The sequence below is a fragment of the Hippocampus zosterae genome, chromosome 9 (genome assembly GCF_025434085.1).
Source record: "Hippocampus zosterae strain Florida chromosome 9, ASM2543408v3, whole genome shotgun sequence".
NCBI lineage: Eukaryota > Metazoa > Chordata > Actinopteri > Syngnathiformes > Syngnathidae > Hippocampus > Hippocampus zosterae.
In genome coordinates, this window is record NC_067459.1 from 21,771,450 (window position 1) to 21,792,740 (window position 21,291).

The following is a 21,291-nucleotide window of genomic DNA, read 5'->3' on the forward strand; positions in this document are numbered from 1 at the left end:
GATGTCCCACATAAAATTTCAGGATTTTCAACTTGTTGATGATATTTCCCCAGACAAAAGTTGAAGAAAATCTCATTGTTGCTGCTTTGATATAAATGTAGAGTATTTGTCTCTTGATTGTTTCAGCTATTTTACGTAATTACAAGTGTGTGAAAAATTACCCATCATTTGAAGTGACATTAACAATCGACGCGGTAATAGTCCATTACTTACGGCAAAGCTGGAGAGACCACGCCCCCGCTGTGTAACCTTCCATAGGCTGTGAGAAAGTGTCTTCTCCGCTCTCCATCATCATCATGTGCAGCAGCGAATTCCAAGAGGAGATACGCAACAAAATGTCAACTCTGGTTACTCTCCCTTAGCCGCAGACAACATGAAAAGAGTCCGATGTGCTCTTTCCCCCCGGATCAAGTCGCTCTCGCCATGCGGATCCACTGCAAAGTAGTTGTGATCGCCCTGTGTTTCGGAGTTTTCCTACTTTTCTACTTTTGGGGAGGCAATGTCGCGGACGGTCGGCTGCTGAAACAAGTTGCGGCGGAGGAGGGCAGGAACTCTTCCACGTCGTCGGTCAAGCGCGATCACTATGTTGGCTCAAAGTTGGCGAGGAAATCTCCCATAGCGGTCAAGATGCGTGAGGAAGATCTCCCCACGGGACGAAAAAATGCGAAAGTGACCAGGCGAGTGGGCAACGTCAACGCAAAGAGGTGAGAGCAGATTTTCTTTTCCTCCCTTTCACGTTTACAATGCGAGCGCACGGAATATCAGCGGCCACTTTCAAATGGAAGATTTGTGGTATGTTCCGCGAGGACACACGCAGTCCACACCGCAAACAATGCCCGATTGCTTCACCGTCGCTAATAATCCCACTGGTGGAGTTTAAAATCGACGAGAACGTACAATGAATGAGCGGAGGGGCTGTCATGTTGAAAAGAGGGCACGGTGATGCGTTGGCTATGACCACGAGGCCTTGCTCAAATCACATTTTTGCCTGTCATGACACATTACTTGCCGTATTGGCAACTTCTTGACAACATCTAATAATATTCATATGATGATATTAGTCTCCCCCCGACTACTGTCCGAAGACAGCTGGTGCCCCTTGTGAGAATAAAGCTGATCGGAAAATGGATGGCTGATTGATGGATTACTAGATGAGAGTATTATAGATAATTGACTGTCATTCATATCTTTTAATATTCTTACTTGCTTTGCCATGTGTTGTTGGCATTGTCAAGAGCCTGTTTGTCCATTTCTCTCGAAAGCATTCTTTGATTACACCTGCAAAAGATGAATTTGGGATGGACAAGCATGGTATTATTAATTGTTATTAGGTATCGGGTCATCTTGGAAGATGCCGATACCAGCCACTGATACTCAAGGTAAAAAAAAAAAACTGAGTAGGTCATCCTCAGCAGTAGTAGTTGGTGCTATGCTGCGGCAGTTTGACGTCAACGAATCATCACCTGCGTCAAAAAGAAAGATTTTTGTTTGCAATTTTTGTGTGTGTTGAATTAAGTTTTGTGTATTAAAAGAGGTATCGGTCTGAAAAAAGTATGGAACATCCCTACAGAAAAAAAAAATAAAACACCGCTGTCTACAGAAAGAATGACCACCGGTGAGCAAATGTTGGCAGACGAGGCCGGGACCCTGCGCATCCACCTGAGGGGGGGTGGGGGTGGTGAGATGTGTGTATGTGTGTGTGTGCCCACCCCAGGCAGCCATTGTGAATGACATAATGATACATTTTATTTATAAGCGCCTTTCACGACACCCAAGGACATTTTACAATAACACAAAACAATACGGGTTGAGCAGTAGATGAAGATAAATTTTTACGCATGCTTATTATTATTGTTGTTGTTGTTGCCAAGGTTCTAAAACTGCACTGCATCAGCATTGTGAGCCGACACACTTGTATTTTGCCTCTTGCATGAAGTTAAATAGTAGAAACAACACAACATGCTGTATTCATTACATAACCAACTCCAACCGTAAAAATAACCGCATTGTTGAAGTGATTCCGTTCTGACTGTGCCACCCCCAAATTGGGTGTTACTCTCTTGGTTAAAGCACAGTACGGTATGCGATGTTGCTCTTTTTTGCTGTTCCTCGACTGTGATTGTGTGACTCGTGTCGAGGTGGGTGATTTTTATTTTTTGTCAATAAAATACGATAATTAGAATGATGCATTAACCACTGGGTACCTCATGAGAGGCAAACCGCACTAATATAAAGTACAAGAAAGAAAAAAAAACAAGCATAGGTTGTCATTATTACACAATGAAACATGTTCAATTGGACAGCTTTTAAATGACCTTTTTTCAAGGTGTCCATGTCAACAGACATTGAGGAATACGACTAGCCTGGATGTTCGAGTGCTGTGGTGTCAGCTACGTTTGGTTACAGGAAATCACACTGCATCCGCCTACAATTTGTCCATTTGAGAAGTTCAAGGGCTGGCGTCCTTGAATTAAACCTCTCATAGCTCACCACCCCCGCCTTCTTACTGTACTGCATCAGGCTATAGGCTCCTTAAAAGCCTGCAGACTCTTTCTTTCTTTACCGTCGGGCAATATGTATTCTCCTCCGAAAGCAAGAGACTGCAGCTTGGAGACGCTTGCTGCCGAGATAAAAGCCATCAAGGCGTTTCACGGAGAAAGGACCTTTGAGTCCGCCCAGAAGCCACACTCCTCCTCCGTGTGTGCTCACCACTGATAAGGGAAATGGGTTGGAGGAGGTGTCAGTCGGTGCCGTGGAGAAAAAAAAAAACAACACAAAAGAATGACTTTTGTGGTTGAGGGACACACACGCAGCACCGAGTCAACGCATTTGAAATCTTTATTGTCTGGCTGAATAAAACGTACACGTCTAAGACAATTTATTTTTGGGAGAAGATTTCCCCAAAGTGGATCATTTTAGCTCAGCAGGCGTACTTGGATACATAATGTGTTGAAGATTCTATTTTCAGTCTTGCTCGCACGTGTTCCTCACACGGTTTTATGTTTGATCTTTCCAAGTGTGCAGGACCCGTTTCCTTGCAATACGCGCAATCGATAAACATTCACGTTTTCGCAATCATTTCCTCTTGACCCGTGCCACGGCTTCCCCTGGCTAAAAATACAGAGTTTAGTATTCGCGAAGATTGTGAAATTGTGGAATGGCTTTGATAAACACCGCGTGAACTCGATGTGGCTGGAAGAAGCTGAAATGGGCCTCATGGCCTGGCTAGGTCCTCTTAACTGAGTTACGCGACAAGATAAGTTGTTGGTTTAATATTTAGTTGTGGATTAACTTTGAAAACCGTCTTTTAAAGCTTGACCTTCTTTTCCACTGTGAAACGTTGTCTGCACTGACTTTTGAGGCACAGCCCAGTTTTAGACTTGCTCCGCAACAGGCATTGAATTCATTCCTTTGGTTCCTCTGCCGAGCTTTTTGACAGCTTCCAGATGTGAGCGACTCTGCCGTGAAACAAACTTGTCATGTGTGCTTTGTTCATGAAACTCTTTGGAAGAAAATAGCCGGCGATTGTGAGCGTGCGTCTCTGTGAATTTGATTGAGTACAGTCAGCGGTTTTAAGCATGGAAATTGATTTTTTTTTTTTTTGCTTGACCTAGTGCAACATCTTTTCATAGTTGTTGACAGAAGACGGGACTTCAATCATCTCTGTTGAGAATAGGAGTGTGTTTTGTTCACGCCTGTCAAGGGATCGGCCTTGAAAACGTGCAAAAGACAGATTTCCCAACTCCTTCACTTTAATCCTCAACTGCACTTCATCATTGTGCCTCAGGCACACAGAATGGTCTCAACGCTCGGAGGCTCCAGACTTTTCTCTTATCATCTCATTTTAGCCCGACGTTTGCTTTTTGGAGTGAAAAATGATTTGAAAACATGCCAAAAAAGATGGAAAGCAAAAAAAAAAGGAAACGATGAAGGCATCAAATAAGTTTGTGTCGTAGCGGCTGATGTTTTATGTTTCCGACATTGTTTTAATTGAATTGGGGTCGGCGACCTCTGTAGTGCGACAAGGAATACTCAATCAGGGGACATGGATCATTTAATAATTGGCACAACGCAAGCGTTGTATTTTTCTTTTGTTACTGCTCTTCATAGTCTCACTATTGCAATTTCAGTGAAAATACTCACTTAAAAAAAAAAACCAAATAGTCACATTTCACTCATTTAGCTATGAGCATTCACTGTGCAGAAAAAGATGTACGAAACAACAAATGAGAGCAGTATAAAATAATATTCATTCATCTTCCGTACTGCTTGATCCCCACTAGGGTCGCGGGGGGTGCTGGAGCCCATCCCAGCCGTCTCCGGGCAGTAGGCGGGGGACACCCTGAATCGGTTGCCAGCCAATCGCAGGGCACACAAAGACGAACAACCATCCACGCTCACACTCACACCTAGGGACAATTTATAGAGTTCAATCAGCCTGCCATGCATATTTTTGGAATGTGGGAGGAAACCGGAGCACCCGGAGAAAACCCACGCAGGCCCGGGGAGAACATGCAAACTAATATGCGACTACAAAATGGTTACAGAGCGATCGCATCGGGTTCTATCGATGTTATGTGGACTAGGAAAGTAGTACAACCTAAACACCTGAGCACCAAAAAGACGACAATCCGCAAAATATTACCATGTCACGTCCTTCTTTATTTATTTGTGTATTGTTAGCAAAACAGGACGGGCTGTGGGCAAGCGCACCCGCGTCGAGGAATTCATGCACTTGGCTATGGTGGCGTGCGGGAGTCGCCTGGAGGAGACCTTAACGCTCGTCAAATCGGCCGTCCTGTTCAGCCTAAAGAAGATCAAGGTTCACATTTTTGCTGAGGATCTCTTGATCCCACAGTTTCAAGAAAAGGTACGATGGCTCGGGCACCTGTTCACTGAAAGTTGTTGCCTTCGTGATGAAATTTGTTCTTGGTTTTACTGTTTGGTGCTTTCTACCGCCTTTATTAACGATTTGTCTTGCTGTTTATCGTGCATGTTAAATTGCTGTACAGCACTTTGTATGCGGCGATGGCTGTTTGAAAGTGCTCGAGAAATACTCTTCACTTGACATCTCATACACACACACACACACTTACATATGGCTTTATAATAATAATAATAATACATTTTATTTGTGGGCGCCTTTCTAGAAACTCAAGGACACCTTACAACAAGCAGTTAAAATCACGAGTACAATGTTAAAAACTACATCAAATAAAATAAGAAAAAATACAACAAAAATAAATAAATAAAAATAATGGCTTTATGGTCTGAGTGAATAGGCTTGTCGAAACAGATGTGTTTTGAGGCGGGATTTGAAATGTGTTAATGAGGCTGTATTACGAAGGTCAGCGGGGAGTGAGTTCCATAGCTGGGGAGCAGAGCGACTGAAGGCTCTATTTCCCATGGTGACGAGGCGAGCAGGGGGGACAGAGAGGAGGACAGAGGAGGAGGAACGAAGAGAGCGGACAGGCGTAGGAATATGGATGAGGTCAGATAGGTAAGGAGGGGCTAGGTCATGAATGGATTTGAATGTGAGGAGCAGGATTTTATATTGAATGCGGTGTAGAATGGGGAGCCAGTGGAGATGTTGAAGGACAGGTGTAATATGGTTTATGTATGGCGTGAGTGTGATAATGCGGGCGGCTGAATTTTGGACCAGCTGAAGCTTATGGAGGGTTTTTTGAGGGAGACCAAACAGAAGGGAATTACAGTAATCGAGTCGCGAGGTGACGAGGGTGTGTACAAGTATAGCAGTGGACTGAGGAGTGAGAGAAGAGCGGAGCCGGTGGATGTTTCGAAGATGATAATATGCAGAACGAGTGATGTGGTTGATATGTGAGGTGAAGGAGAGGGTGCTATCAAGGATGACACCCAGACTCTTGACCTGAGGGGAGGGGGAGATGGAAGAGCTTTCGAAGGGAATGGAGAAGTTGTTTATTTTGTTTAGATTGGATTTAGTGCCTATAAGGAGGAATTCAGTTTTATTGCTATTCAGTTTGAGGAAATTTGAGGTGAACCAAGATTTTAATTCCTGCAGGCAGTTGGTTAGGGAGGATGGTGGAAGTATGGTATTAGGTTTGGTAGAGATGTAGAGCTGGGTGTCATCCGCGTAGCAATGAAAATGAATGTGGTGTTTCCTGAAGATATTACCAAGGGGAAGAAGATAGATTAGAAATAGCAATGGGCCAAGGACAGAACCCCGAGGAACACCTGAAGTGAGGGGAAAGGGGTGAGATCTAAAACGTTTGAGCTGGATAAACTGGGTGCGGTCAGAAAGATAGGAGCGGAACCAGGAGAGGGGGATGCTGGTGATGCCAATGGAGGAGAGTCTGTCGAGGAGGATGGAGTGAGAGATGGTGTCAAAGGCTGCACTGAGGTCAAGCAGGAGGAGGATGGCGAGTGAACCGGAGTCAGCAGAGAGAAGAAGGTCATTGCATATTTTGAGGAGGGCAGTTTCGGTACTATGGAGGGGACGGAAGCCAGATTGAAATTGTTCGTAGAGCTTATTGGAGGAAAGATGGGTGTGAAGTTGAGCAGCTACTGTTTTCTCTAGAAGTTTGGAGATGAACGGAAGGTTTGATATGGGACGAAAGTTGTTCAAGTCGCAGGGATCAGAGCCAGGTTTCTTCAGTATGGGAGTGACAGCAGCAGTTTTGAGATGAGATGGTACAATGCCAGTAGAGAGGGAAGTTTGAATAATGTTAGTGATGAGAGGGGAGAGGGCCGGGATAGAAGCTTTGACTAAAACAGTAGGGAGAGGGTCAAGTTGACAAGTAGAGGATTTGGACTTCTGGATTAAGATGGAGACTTGGTGGACAGATGGGGATGTAAATGCAGAGAGTAGGTGGGTAGGAACCGGGGAGAATGGAGAAGGAGGGTTAGGAGCAGCTGAAGGGGTGAGTTGCTGGTGGATAAGTTGGATTTTGGATGTAAAAAATGAGGCCAGAGTATTACAAAATTCAGTGGAATAGAGATGTGAGGGAAGAGTGTCAGCAGGTTTACTGAGTTTAGAAATGAGTGAAAAGAGTGATCTGGGGTTGCCTTCATTGGAACTGATTAATCCAGAGTAGAAGGTTGATTTGGCTTTGGATATTGAGTCCTTGTAATGGAGAAAGTGGGTAGTGTACATTTCTTTATGAATGGCGAGTCCAGTTTTTCTATATAATCTTTCAAGTTGACGGCCTTTTGATTTAAGTTGTCTGAGGGTAGGGGTAAACCAGGGTGCTGTTTGGTTGAAGGAGACAGTTCGGGTTTTGAGTGGGGCCAGGATATTGAGAATGTTATGGAGATTTGTATTGTAGTGTGTCAAAAACTCATCTGTTGTAGAAAGACAATCAGTACTGGGGAGGTTGTTGATAAGTGATTCTAAATTGTCCGGGTTAATGTCCTTGATTTTACGGAAATGTATAATGCGTTGTGGGTTGGATTTGAAAAATGACAGGTTAACATTGAATGAAAGCAATAGATGATCTGTGTATGGGAGGAGATCGGTTTTACAGTTTGTTGGTGATAATCCAATACAGCAGATCAAGTCCAGAATATGTCCTTTACTGTGTGTGGGAAAGTTGACATACTGTTGAAAACCAAAACTGTCCAGGCAGGAGGTAAAGTCTTTGGTGAGTGAGTTATTGATATTGTCCATGTGTATATTAAAATCTCCTAAGAGAATCACATTTGGTGATAGTGTATACAGATGAGTGATGAGTGTAGTAATGTCAGTGATAAAATTCTTGTTTGGTTTTGGTGGACGGTAAATAGTGGCAATCAGTGTGGGGGTTGATCCAGAGAGCTGTATAACTGTCGCTTCAAAAGATAAAAAAGCAGGCACATTTACAGGTGCAAATTTCCAATCCTCGCGCAGAATCATCGCGAGGCCGCCTCCCCTCCCAGTCGTGCGCGGCACAGCGTGATAAACAAAGCCCGGTGGAGTAGCTTCATTAAGAGTACCATAATCATTTGGCTGCTGCCAGGTCTCAGTCAGACACAGAATGTCAAACTCACGGTCTGTCAGGAGGTCGTGGACGAACTGGCCCTTGCTCGTAAGGGAGCGGATGTTCAATAGGCCAACGTTGACAGCAGTGCAGCTGCGAGCGACCGCGATGCTATCCGACCTCGGGACGCGTGTCAACACAGAGGCATCCGCACGGCGTCCGGTGTTCTTCCGTGGGCGGCGAGCGGTGGACCAGAACGACCTGACGGAGCTGGAGTTGTCGTATTGATAGTTTCGGCGTGAGCCCCGGTGAGTGCACCTTCGCCGGGGCACGTAAAGGATGTCCGGGTGTTGGAGCAGAGCAGGCGGTGGTGGACCGTGTGGATTAAAGTTGAGTTTGAGCTCAGTTGCTGCATATTGGTGAAGCGCTTCCAATGAGTGGTGGAAAACACACAGAGCGAACCAGCAGAAAGCAAGCCACTCACAGCTGATCGACATAGCCGGACCGGAGTAATGAAGTCGGGAAGCAGCAACAGTTAGTGGGTAAGCTAGCCGCTAGCCGCAACTCAACGACAACTCAATACTCGATGACAGGTAATGACAGTTCGGCCGATCGAGTGTGGATTGATCATTGTTCACTCGGTGACCATAAAAGCAGGTCGACATAAAATATGTCGGCTATAAAAGATAAAAAATTGACATAAAAATGGACTTAAAAATCAAAAAATCACGGGGAGTAGCGGCGTCCAAAATTCGCCAGCGTTCACTCCGGAAGTGAGTGAAATGCTTTGCAGAGAAGCATAGACAAAAATAGTAAAACATTATTTCTTTTTCCGTCAGTCTACAAGCCTTGCGGGTATAGCGTAGCGAACATTCAACCCGCTCGGTAATATACGACATCAAGTTCAGAGCATTTTTAACAACGCTTTCAGAGGTTCTAATAATGACACATACCCCTTTTATCTCTGCACTTGGATGCAATCTATCACTGACACCCCGCTGCGCTCCGGCACTGTGCGTCATTTCAAAGTCACCTTGCGGGAGAAGCCAGAAAGGATTCTGTGCTTAATAGTGACAAAGGTTTTGGGACATGCCTCTCTAAAATGGAATCAATGGTTGGTCTGACCCGGTTTTCCTCCTCCTTACTCTCAAAACAGTTAATCAGCCTCAGTTGTTGTGGACAATTCTGTCCTTTCGGCTTTGGAGGACCAGTCCGGTTTTAGTCAACAAGTCAAGAGTATTTCTCGAGCACTTTCAAACAGCCATGGCTGCATACAAAGTGCTGTACATGGAGCGATTTAACATACACAATAAACAGTAAGACGAATCGATTAATAAAGGCGGTAGAAAGCACCAAGCAGTAAAATCAAGTCAAGTCAAGAGTATTTCTCGAGCACTTTCAAACAGCCATCGCTGCATACAAAGTGCTGTACATGGAGCGATTTAACATACACAATAAACAGTAAGACGAATCGGTAATAAAGGCGGTAGAAAGCACCAAACAGTAAAATCAAGTCAAGTCAAGAGTATTTCTCGAGCACTTTCAAACAGCCATCGCTGCATACAAAGTGCTGTACATGGAGCGATTTAACATACACAATAAACAGTAAGACGAATCGGTAATAAAGGCGGTAGAAAGCACCAAGCAGTAAAATCAAGAACAAATCTAAGTCATGCTGAGTCCAACGCCAAAGAATACAAGTGAGTTTTGAGGAGGGCTTTAAAGATTTTAGGTCTATAAACTATGCACGGTTTGAAATGCGTTGTTGCGGACAAACTTGAGAGCTATGATTTCATTCAACGTCACTGACACGCACACAGACAATTCAAAAAGCAGTTTGGTCTCTTCCAGTTTCGCCAGTGGCCTGGATTTATCTCAGCCAAGTTCAAGTACCAGCTTTACCCGATCACCTTCTCAGTGGGGAACGCAGACGAATGGAAGAAGCTCTTCAAGCCCTGCGCCGCTCAGAGACTCTTTCTTCCTGTAAGGCTGCAACACATATTTACATCATTATAACTAAATGGTCTTTTGATGCCCCCCCCCCCCTCTCAACTCCCTATGTTCATCACTCTAATAATTGATTGTGTGCTTACTGATAAGATTGCACCTTGTCTGCAGATTTAATTTTTTTTTTTTTCAATTGAAACAAACAGTCTCATTGGTCTAGATTCAGTCATTCCATCAAGTGGGAGACTGCGCAGTGTATCGATTTTCCCTTTCAGCTGGTGTTCGTTGAAATTACAACGCCGCGGCATAATGAATATATTGCAGACAAATCCATAAGTGTTTTTTTTTTCTTCCTGCAAACGAGTCGATGGGCTGTATGGCCGTTTATTGACTTGATCAGGAAAGCCTAATCATGAACGTTATGGATGTTTGAAGGGTTTATGTAAAACAAATAACTAAATGTATACAAATTACATTCTCAGCCCTTTGAAAGTCAATTGAACCAGAATAAGACCATATGCACAAGGTTTGCGAAAAACAAAAAAAACATTTGTGAACTGCTGACAAGTTTCTTATCATCAGGTAGGCAACAAATTCTGCTCACGCCGCACGAGAACTAGAACTCATCAATAGCACGAGGTTAGCTGAGCACTCCAGTTGAGTGTAAATGAGAAGGGCTTTGTGTTTTGCATCTTGCTCATTTTTAAGAACATAGGACCACACACTTCCAAATGATATATGACAAGAGCAAAATATGAATTAGGTTTTTTTGTTTTTGTTTATTGAGCTAACGTACCGTATCTTTATACATTTGAATGCTGGAATGCTTTTGCAAACAATCCGCTCTTCAAATACATTGGCTTTAAAGCAAACAAACAAAAAAAAAAACTACAAACGGTAATCCCCCCCCCCACCCCCTTTGCCAATGGCTCGCTTGCCCCCAAAAAAGTCCCATTCAAAGTCCGTCCTCGCCGCCTTGCTTCTATATTGAGCTTGTTTGTCCAATTCAGCCACCGTCTGCGTTTGTTCGTTTCTCTGATGCGGCGCTCTTGAGCGATGTGCACCACCGAGTGGTGAGCACTGTTATTACAACATAAAACTTCTCAGCTGCAGTACCGGTCAAAGTGGCTTTGAAGCAAACAAACAAAAAAACAAACAAACTACAAACGGTAATCCCCCCCACCCCCTTTGCCAATGGCTCGCATGCCATAAAAAAGTCCCATTCAAAGTCCGTCCTCGCTGCCTTGCTTCTATATTGAGCTTGTTTGTCCAATTCAGCCAGCGTCTGCGTTTCTTCGTTTCTCTGATGCGGCGCTCTTGAGCGATGTGCACCACCGAGTGGTGAGCACTGTTATTACAACATAAAACTCCTCAGCTCCAGTACCGGTCAAAGTGGCTTTGAAGCAAACAAACAAAAAAACAAACAAACTACAAACGGTAATCCCCCCCACCCCCTTTGCCAATGGCTCGCATGCCATAAAAAAGTCCCATTCAAAGTCCGTCCTCGCTGCCTTGCTTCTATATTGAGCTTGTTTGTCCAATTCAGCCAGCGTCTGCGTTTCTTCGTTTCTCTGATGCGGCGCTCTTGAGCGATGTGCACCACCGAGTGGTGAGCACTGTTATTACAACATAAAACTCCTCAGCTCCAGTACCGGTCAAAGTGGCTTTGAAGCAAACAAACAAAAAAACAAACAAACTACAAACGGTAACCCCCCTCCACCCCCACCCCATTTGCCAATGGTTCGCTTGCCCCAAAAAAGTCCCATTCAAAGTCCGTCCTCGCCGCCTTGCTTCTATATTGAGCTTGTTTGTCCAATTCAGCCACCGTCTGCGTTTGTTCGTTTCTCTGATCTGGCGCTCTTGAGTGATGTGCACCACCGAGTGGTGAGCACTGTTATTACAACATAAAACTTCTCAGCTGCAGTACCGGTCAAAGTTTTGAGTTTCCAGAATTCACCGTGGCCACCGACGGATCATAAATCAGACAAAGAGCGATGACTACCTCTTGACCTTAATTCACGCTTGTCAGACAAGGACTCTTCCGCTAGCACAATCTAATAATATAGGCGCTCACAGCCGTGCTGTGTTGTACTGAGAGCTGTTTGTAATATTTTGGTTTGCTCAATATGAAGTGCAAAACATTGGCTCGTTTATCATTTTCACGGAGGTGCCCCTCAAAAGCCGCAGTGAATGTCCATTTATCATCAAATGAATTGCTTCATCCCTTCGGTCCAGATGAATATGGCTCAGCAGCATGTTACACACTCGGGCTCCCAGGACGGCTCAGGTCGCCCCCATGTGATGCTTACAGGTTGGTGGTTCCCCATCATAAATTTTTAACTCAGTGCAAGTATGCGGCAGGTCATCCTCAAGGACGTCGACTCGTTGCTGTACGTGGACACCGATGTGCTGTTCCTGCGACCCATGGACGATATCTGGAGAATGCTGAAGTCCTTCAACAGCACACAACTGGCGGCGATGGCTCCGGAGCACGAAGTCCCCAAAATCGGCTGGTACAGCCGCTTTGCGCGTCATCCTTTCTACGGCATCTCGGGGGTCAATTCGGGTGTCATGCTGATGAATCTTACAAGGATACGCAGCACATTGTTCAAGGTTAGGCTCAAATATGATCATTTCTTTGCTACTCGACACTGAAAGCTTTTTGGCAGTCTGAATGTCATTTTGTTGATTTCGAGTTGTAGGCTCAGAGCCGTTTGAGTGCATCCGGCTGAAGCTTTTGTGATTATGCAAGCATCACGGATGTGTTTTGTCTCAGAACTCGGTTTAACTACACATCAATTTGCTGCTGGAAGCCGGAATGCAAATGTTCCTCCTCCTTTGATGATTTACTTTGTGGCAAAAAAAAGCAAACAAAAAAAAAACAGCTTGTGAGTTGTGTGTGAGTGGACTCTGTTGACATTTCAGAACAGCATGATTGCCAATGGCCTTTCCTGGGAGGACCTTTTGCACCCACTTTACCAAAAGTACAAGAACCACATCACATGGGGAGATCAGGACCTCCTCAACATTATCTTTCACTACAATCCAGGTAGAGTCACACAATCACAACATAAACTAACTATACAGTACTTTAAATGTGGTCATTAAACTTGGCTGGTCAAAGGGGTCAAAAGCAAATTTCATTCAGAGATAGCCTTCATGTGTCCCCGAACATATTTCAGACGCTGATATTTATTTAAAAAAAAGGTCAGTACTTTTTTTCTTGTACGTCAGGATTAAAAAAATGGTCACCAGTGTTTTTAGTTTAGAATGCATGTACATATTTGACCAGGTTATTGGACTTTTTACATTTTTCTATGCAATGCATTTTATTGAAACGTTCTGTGTATTTTGTACATGGTTTAATGTACAAATATGCATCACACATACAAATATATAAACTCGGTATGCTTCTGGGTATCCACTGTGTCATGAAGGTTTCTGACAACTCCCGTAGAGTATAATGATTTTCGTAGTCCAGTGGTTAGCACGTCGGCTTCACAGTGCTGAGGTGCCGGGTTCGATTCCAGCTCCGGCCTCCCTATGTGGAGTTTGCATGTTCTCCCCGGGCCTGCCTGGGTTTTCTCCGGGTGCTCCGGTTTTCTCCCACATTCCAAAAACATGCATGGCAGGCTGATTGGACGCTCTAAATTGTCCCTAAGTGTGAGTGTGGGCGTGGATGGTTGTTTGTTTCTGTGTGCCCTGCGATTGGCTGGCAACCGATTCAGGGCGTCCCCCGCCTACTGCCTAAAGACAGCTGGGATAGGCTCCAGCACCCCCGCGACCCTAGTGTGGATCAAGCGGCTCGGAAAATGAATGAATGAATATTTTTTTTGTCTTTCCAGAGTGTCTATTCGTCTTCCCTTGCCAGTGGAACTACAGGCCTGATCACTGTATGTACGGGAGTAACTGCAAAGGAGCCGAAGAGGACGGTGTGTCCATCCTCCACGGCAACCGCGGAGTCTATCATGATGACAAGCAGCCAGCCTTCAAAGTAGTTTATGATGGAATTCGTGATGTAAGTATCTTTGAGGATCACCGTTTTACTGTTGCGACCCCAAATGCACCCACAAGCGCATCACCAATGACTGAAGGACCCAAACAGAATCAGTCATACAGTCGGACAAGACCGGCGCTGAATCTTAATACTCCGTCCAGTAACACTCCCTTTGTAAGGGTGATTTGTTGATTTGTTTTATTGAAATGGTTTTCTAGTTGATGCTATTCAACCTTTTAATGGGAAGTCTTCATCTGGTTAGTTTTATGGCAGCCCCACCCAAGCCCTACTCCTATGTTCAATAAACAAACAAACAAATATACATATATATACACACACACACACATATATACATATATATATATATATATATATATAATTTGTTACCCAAGGTCTGTTTTTACTCCAGCAGTGTCGAGGTCAACACGTTCTTGCGTGTATTGAGATGATTACTGATCTGAGCTAGTGAACGTATACAATATAGCGGGATGCAACTATCTTCCACTCACATTAAAAAAAAAAAAAAAAAAAAGAAATCTGTTTCTGTGACTGGAGTGCTATTTCCTTCTACCCTGCTGAGATAAGACACTTCAAGTCTGGCAAGCACATAATTAGTGCCAAGTAGCAATCCAGTCATGCTGATGGAATCTGTAAGTAATTCGTTTGTGGTATTAATGAAAAGAAACAGCGTTGCTGATGAGAAGTAACACAGCGTGGTGTTGTTGCAGTTCCCCTTTGATGACAACATGTTCCAGTCGCTGTTCTATCCCATCCAAGCCAAATTCCTGGACACGGTCAACACTCTGTGTGGTCGGATCCCACAAGTCTTCCTCAAGCAGATAGAAAAGACCATGAGGAAGGTCTTTGAGGAGAACGTAATCCGACATATCAGGCCACACAACTGACTGTCGGTGCAATGGACTTCCTATGAATGTGACTGGAGGACTGCGGACCGCTCTTGCAACAGACTGTGTGTCGGGCCAGTCTCTTTGAGTGAACTTGCGGCGGCACGTACGAAAGCAATGATATTTCCTAAACTGTTTCGATGAATGGTAATGGTCGAAAGCACCATTGTAATCTCGTCATGTTCGGCCCGCTTGTCAGTGATGTGGTCAAACCGCTTTTGGCGAATGATGATACCATTATCATGGTATAATCACGTGTTTGTTTACATGTGGCAAAAATATACATTTTTCAATAATTACCGGTAATCTTGGTGGTTACACCTGACTGTTGGGTACGTTGTTTTTCTGCTCATTTAAAAAAAAAAAAAGTCCACCTTTGAAATTGGAAGGTTTTCGTGCTCTGTGGTGAACCCTGGATTATACTGTGAATGGTGTACTAAAACAAATTTAATTTAAAAGTTACTTCAACCACTTGACAAATTAAAATGTAGTCAATTCAACAACAAAAATGGGTTCCCTGAAGAATCTGGGTGCCCGGAACTGGTTTCCCCACAATCCGGTGGTCCCATGTGAGGGTGACTGGAAAACGCAATACTGACAGTTTTTTCTTTGTGTAAATTACACCCCTTAATTTTTCAAATATTTTGGTTCGCACTACTTTGCAAAGTTTGGATGCTGGAAATGTAAGCAGTGTGTTTTTTGGCGCCCAAGTGGCCCATTTCAGGACATTATTGCCTTGACTTTCATCCAAAACGTAGGGAAATTTGTAGTTGTCTCAAAGCGATTTTTAAGGACAACCAACAATTTCAATCTAACACAGACACAAGGCATGAAAAAACTGTGACAAATCATTGAATAAAGGGCCGCGGATGAAAGGAGTCGATGCATATAAATAAAACGCCACTTTTTGAAAATGTACAGAGTACTTTCTGTGCTGCCTGGTACCAAATTATCCAAGGCTTCACCCCTGTGGTTGGTGACCCTACCCTGAACCCAAAGTATTAAACTTTAGCACAAATGGAGACATAGAGTTTGAGGTTACATGTAGAATATTGGAATGCACTTTCATGATTTCAGCTATGAACGAACAATAGGTCCAGACAAGATCAGCAACGTGTGATTATTTTTTGGTTTGGTCGTTTGTGTTTTTTTCTATCTGAAATCGACTGGGATAGGCTTCCGCTCCCCGCAATGCTGAACAGGATAAGCGGTGTGAAAATGGATGGCTAGATGCCGTGGCACTCTGTCCAAACGGATCAAAACCAAAAGTCTTAGTGTTTGAAAGAACTGCAGCAAAGGTTACGTCCTATGAATGTTGTCTGTCATGTTTACTGTCAACAAAATGAACTCCTCAGATATGTGTCTTTGAAAGGTTTATCTTTATTTTATTTGTTGTGCTGTACTCATTGCTGTGGTGTGACGATAGGCTATACAGTCTATTCAATCATTGCAACTGGAACCTGTTCATGGTTGGACGGCACAAATATGTTTTTGAAATAAACAATGCAATGGAATGAGCCTCAGTTATGTAATTTATTGGAATGCTAATGGAAGAATGATGACATTTGGTGATGCGTGCAGTCGATCAACAGCTATAGAAATGTTTAAGAAAAATAATGGTGTACCTATGGTAGCTCGTATACACAAGTAAGCCCTGTTAAGGAAGTGTGGGTTGCATCAGCAAGGGTGTGCGGTGTATTAACTGTGCCAAACGTGTGACGGTCTGTCTTTGGCTACTACCCCTGACAGGGAAACACAAGAGTCACTTCCACACTAGTCCCTTGGACACACTCCATAGTTTTTACATTCACACAACAACGGAGGTCCCTCAAACATTTATGTAATTCAGACTGATGACACTGCAGAAGTCAGCTGAGATAGGCCGTGTGGTGCAGAAAATGGATGGATAGACTAATGAATGAATGGCTTTGTTAAGATGGGACACTAATACACAAATGAAGTTAGTTCATTGAATATAGCAAATTTAAATGTACACGGTAGTTAATTTGATGAACTAGTCTCAGTTATGTATTTTATCGATGCGTCGTTGGTTATTTCGTGTATACGAGCACAGCTGCGTTCTTGTGATTTGGATTTTATTTTCGTGCCGTTTCTGTAATTCACCGTGTGGTTTCCAGGCAGAGTGACCTCACGGCGCCATATTAATGTGCTCCCTCCTCCTTCGCTTGCTCGATGTTAGCTTAGCGGTTAGCACTAGTAGCTCGCTGCCAGTCTGCTTCTCACATCCACCGGACTGACAGACGGCAACGGCGTGATGGAAATTGACTCGCTTCAAGAGGCGCTCAGAGGTTTGTTCAATTGATTCAGGGCATCCCCTTGCTTTGCTCTCCATGTGATCGCGTGATGTTCAAAACACTGAACGACCACCAAGTGATTGGAGCGCACAGGCTAATGTCGTTGGCTAGCTGCTGCTCGTCACTAGCTAACATTTTTTGAAGCTGTTCTACGGAAATGGTTCGCTCTCTGGCGACTACTCGGGAAAGCTCACTGTCACGTTTTTCCTTTTGTTTCATCCGTCAGCTCCCAATGTTTTCCCCCCGGCAGGTTAAAACATGTTCGCTGATATAAAAGGAAAAAGAAGCCGAGATGAAGTTATTCAACAGTGTTGACGGCTTCTGTCAGACTGGCTACTACTAGTTCGCCGGTTACGCTCGAGCATTTAACTTAAGCTAGTGAGCTAGCTTCAATTTTATGATTCATTGACTTATGTCATATCGCGAAGACTGGAGAAACCATGTAAAAAAAACACCATTACTATCATAACCACCATTGAAGGAAACAATTGTAGGTGGACACACAAGCAGTTATGGTTACGGGAAACTACTGTCGGTTTTACGTATGGATGATTACTAATTAGTTAACTATCAGCGGCTATTGAAGCCCATTTTTCCTCTGGCAGTTTTGTGACGCATCTGTACAATAATAGACTCAATTGTCCCATTTCATCCTCCAGACTTTGAGAAGAAAACGAAAAGGGAGCCATGTCCTATATTGGAGCAGTTTTTATGTCATATCGCCAAGACCGGAGAAACCATGTAAAAAACACCATTACTATCATCCCTGCAATACAACGTGTTTAATGTGCTTTGTCACCAGGGTCTAAAGGCATTTTTTCCTGTTTCCTATAGGGTCCAATGGTCTGAGTTTAAGAACTACTTTCTTTTTAAATTAGAAAAGGTCATGGATGATTTCAGAGCCTCAGCTCCTGAGCAAAGAGGCCCCGCCAATCCCAATGTCGAGTCAATCCCATTTGAAGATATGAAAGAGCGAATCTTGAAGATTGTTGACGGATATAATGGGTAGGTAGCCTTTTAATTAGGTTTTACATAGTTCTGATGTTGGGGGCTGATCAGCGAGTTCAAATAAAATGGAGCAATGTGGGATTTACGACTTGACTATATCTTTGTGTCCCACAAAGCTAATTCACGCAAATGTAAAATGGTATAATTGCAAACAATAGCTTTAATGGAGTTGCCCTGTCTAAAATGTGCTTGGCGGTGATCGCACCGCTCGTATTCTGCCATGGCAGCTTGGGTTCACTTCCCGGAATAGTCTTTTTTGGCAGCGTAATCCCAAATTAATTAATCTCAGAAGACCCTGCCCACTGTACATAGCACATTGGTTTTCTCAACATGGATTGGCGTTTTAAAGATGAACCAGAGACAAATGATTGGCAATTTGTTGCGGTATCTTGGGTTGCACCATTTGTGGTGTCAAACCATGAAACTCCATAAATTCAAAGGTGGCATAAAGTATGCCGCAAATGCTGTGCTATTGTACAGGTGGCTTTTGTGACTGAAGAAATGCACTGGAAGGTTGACTTTGCATTGTCCCACATCCGCTGTTTTCCTTATTTCAGAATTCCCTTCACTATACAACGCTTGTGTGAGTTACTCACAGAACCCAAGAAGAACTACACAGGAACGGATAAATTTCTTCGAGGTGTGGAGAAGGTCAGTGCTAATTGAGTCCAAAAAAAAAAAAAAAGCGTGAATTGTTTTTGCATCTCACCTAATTGACTTTATTTTCGTCTAGAACATCATGGTTGTGAGCTGTGTTCATCCAATTTCAGAGTAAGAATGATCCTCAAAACGGCTTGTACAAATGTTGTGAAACCTAACTTTGTTGTGACTTTGGTGGCGCCCGCTTGCTTGCAGAAAAAACGGATGCAGCGCCGTCAGTAGAATGAATGGAGTCATGCTTCCTGGGAACACTTTGTCCTTCACAGAGAGGTTGGGCTTACGTCCTAGTGTTGCTTACTTGCCGTTTTAACGTCTCGTTATCACTCGGTCAGTGGCATCGTAATTCTGTCCTGTTGGTATTTTTAGAAAAGTGAACGGTCCGGGAACCCCACGGCCACTCCACCGCCCAAAGTTATCTCTAGTCAACTCCCTTGCGGCGAATGGCCTGCCTGACAGCACAGAAAACAAACACCTCAAAACAGACACGGAAAGTGTTCAAGATATATCAGGAAGGTATGTCAGAATGTCTCTTTCCTCGGTCGGGTGGCATCAACCCACAATCCCGTCTCACTTTTTTGTTTTAGCGGGATTTCGGCTTCGGGAGATAGCCTGGGGAATTCGGTCAAGAACAAACACTCGGACACCGAAGAGGACATGGAATCTGAGCAGCAGGAGGTGAAGAGACTTAAGTTTGGCAAGGATGAAGAGGAGGAAGAGGACGAGGAAGAGGACGAGGACGAAGACGAAGAGCAGCAAGTGGAAACGTCAAAGCCTTCGAATGCCCCTTGCCTCTCGAAAGAAGCAGAAGCCATGGTCCAAGAGGAAGATGAAAAATCCACTTTCAAGGAAGCCTCTTGCAGCGCGACTGTCGTGGAAGACCAAGGTTTGTGTTTGATTGATTTTTGACATTGTCCTCGATACAATTTAAAGATTGACCAAAAGTGCACAAAAACTCCAAAGGTCGGCCAGCAGATGACCAAGTGAGTTCAGGATTGAAAAGTTCATGACTTTGCATTGTCCCCCACTATGTGTTATTTATGTCAGAGCCGACAAGCAGCACTCATGCCGAAGCATGTCCGGACTCGGGCCCGGATGAAAAGTTGGCCGAAAGGGTGGCGCCATGCCTATCGCAGCACGATGTCAGCGACATGGATCAAACGGAGCAGCCGGCATCGGCCGGTGTTGCAACAAGCCCGGAGACCAGTGCAGAGAGTGAGGAGAGTCACAGTGACCCAGTCAGCAGCAGCTGTAGCAGCAGCAGCAGCAGCAGCAATAGTAGCAGTTGTAGCATCGACGAGAGTGTAGAAGGGGACCGTGAAGACGTCTCGCCCACTCCATCCAGTAGTACGAATGAGCCACCTATAGAGGGCGCCATGGAAAGCGCCAGCGTGGACATGGGAACCACCGACGAGCCCATGGAGCAGGACTAGACTGAAAAGGCCCTCACCCCGCAGTCGTGTGACACCACAAACCAGCTTGTCCTTGAAATCCAGCGTGACTGTCACTACTGGGAATGAGGATAACTTCACCTCATACACAAACACCTCTTCCGCTTTTGGATGCTCCTCCAAAATGGCTACCTGGCATTGATGTGATCAAACTATTGATTAATATGAACATATTTTTTTTAACTGGAATATTATCGATCTTATTATAATTTTTTTTGCTAAAGAGTTGTCTCGGCGGCCTTCTTTTTTCTGTGTTTCGTTGGAACCGTTTGACGAGCTTTGATGCCACTCATTCCATGTTTAGAAAGGATTTGTATGCTGCGTCTCTTTGAAGCCACAAGCATCAGACGACAGGAGTAGCCAGTTGACGGCGCTGGAGTTGTGCATTGACCTGATCCCAATCCCCAATCACTTCTGTCCTGTTTGGCCACCAGTTGGAACCGTTTGACGAGCTTTGATGCCACTCATTCCATGTTTAGAAAGGATTTGTATGCTGCGTCTCTTTGAAGCCACAAGCATCAGACGACAGGAGTAGCCAGTTGACGGCGCTGGAGTTGTGCATTGACCTGATCCCAATCCCCAATCACTTCTGTCCTGTTTGGCCACCAGGCTGGAGGGAATGTGTCTCTTTTTTTAAAGTCACTTCTCCATCCTTGTGAAAGGGGATCTCTTCACAGTGCGTGCCATGATTGAAACCTAATTTTTGCTCGATACACTACCAATCTCACAGGACGACACGATTACGATGCTACGTTGCAGAGAGGCATCGTCTGGGAAATGGCACGCGGGTATAGAAAGTCACCATTATTTATATGATCATTTCAATCCTATTGGTTATTTTTTGGAATTTGTGTTTGTTATGTCTGCCGGTTGTAGTTTCCAAAACCAGCTGTAAGTACAAAGATGACGTTCGCTTTCTTTGTATTGTGATGTCACATTCGTTTCACAGACTGATTTCAGAGCAGTCTCTGGTTGCAGTTCTTCATCTTTTTCTGCAGCTGTACTTTTTGATATTTAGGATTTTAAATTTCTGTAAAGTAGATTTTTGTAGATTGTAATACAGTATGTGTTCACTGC

The 21,291-nt window shown here is 44.1% G+C and overlaps 2 protein-coding genes across 3 annotated transcripts; both read left to right on the top strand.

The window, feature by feature from the left end:
• Positions 1 to 387: 387 nt before the first annotated feature.
• On the top strand, positions 388 to 16,297 carry gxylt2 (glucoside xylosyltransferase 2). The gene is made up of 7 exons (XM_052076103.1): positions 388 to 704; positions 4,684 to 4,870; positions 9,786 to 9,917; positions 12,243 to 12,494; positions 12,807 to 12,930; positions 13,727 to 13,899; positions 14,607 to 16,297. The coding sequence occupies exons 1-7, from the start codon at positions 388 to 390 to the stop codon at positions 14,781 to 14,783; spliced, it is 1,362 nt and encodes a 453-aa protein (XP_051932063.1). The 3' UTR covers positions 14,784 to 16,297.
• A 303-nt stretch (positions 16,298 to 16,600) lies between these two features.
• On the top strand, positions 16,601 to 20,395 carry ppp4r2b (protein phosphatase 4, regulatory subunit 2b). 2 transcript variants are annotated; one of them, XM_052076104.1, is made up of 9 exons: positions 16,601 to 17,092; positions 17,758 to 17,839; positions 17,933 to 18,103; positions 18,664 to 18,757; positions 18,840 to 18,877; positions 18,962 to 19,036; positions 19,133 to 19,279; positions 19,351 to 19,649; positions 19,811 to 20,395. In XM_052076104.1, the coding sequence occupies exons 1-9, from the start codon at positions 17,059 to 17,061 to the stop codon at positions 20,194 to 20,196; spliced, it is 1,326 nt and encodes a 441-aa protein (XP_051932064.1). In that variant the 5' UTR covers positions 16,601 to 17,058; the 3' UTR covers positions 20,197 to 20,395. The 2 variants fall into 2 exon arrangements, with proteins under 2 accessions (XP_051932064.1, XP_051932065.1); XM_052076105.1 differs by lacking the exons at positions 16,601 to 17,092; positions 17,758 to 17,839 and adding an exon at positions 17,210 to 17,540.
• Positions 20,396 to 21,291: the final 896 nt, after the last annotated feature.

Excerpts from the sequence above, each read along its gene's own strand:
- gxylt2 (XM_052076103.1), top strand. The coding sequence starts at position 388 with ATGTGCTCTTTCCCCCCGGATCAAGTCGCTCTCGCCATGCGGATCCAC. Across the intron at positions 4,871-9,785 it reads TCCCACAGTTTCAAGAAAAG|TTTCGCCAGTGGCCTGGATT; the intron begins GTACGATGGCTC and ends GGTCTCTTCCAG. Across the intron at positions 13,900-14,606 it reads TTTATGATGGAATTCGTGAT|TTCCCCTTTGATGACAACAT; the intron begins GTAAGTATCTTT and ends GTGTTGTTGCAG.
- ppp4r2b (XM_052076104.1), top strand. The coding sequence starts at position 17,059 with ATGGAAATTGACTCGCTTCAAGAGGCGCTCAGAG. Across the intron at positions 17,093-17,757 it reads GCTTCAAGAGGCGCTCAGAG|ACTTTGAGAAGAAAACGAAA; the intron begins GTTTGTTCAATT and ends TTCATCCTCCAG. Across the intron at positions 18,758-18,839 it reads TTCTTCGAGGTGTGGAGAAG|AACATCATGGTTGTGAGCTG; the intron begins GTCAGTGCTAAT and ends ATTTTCGTCTAG.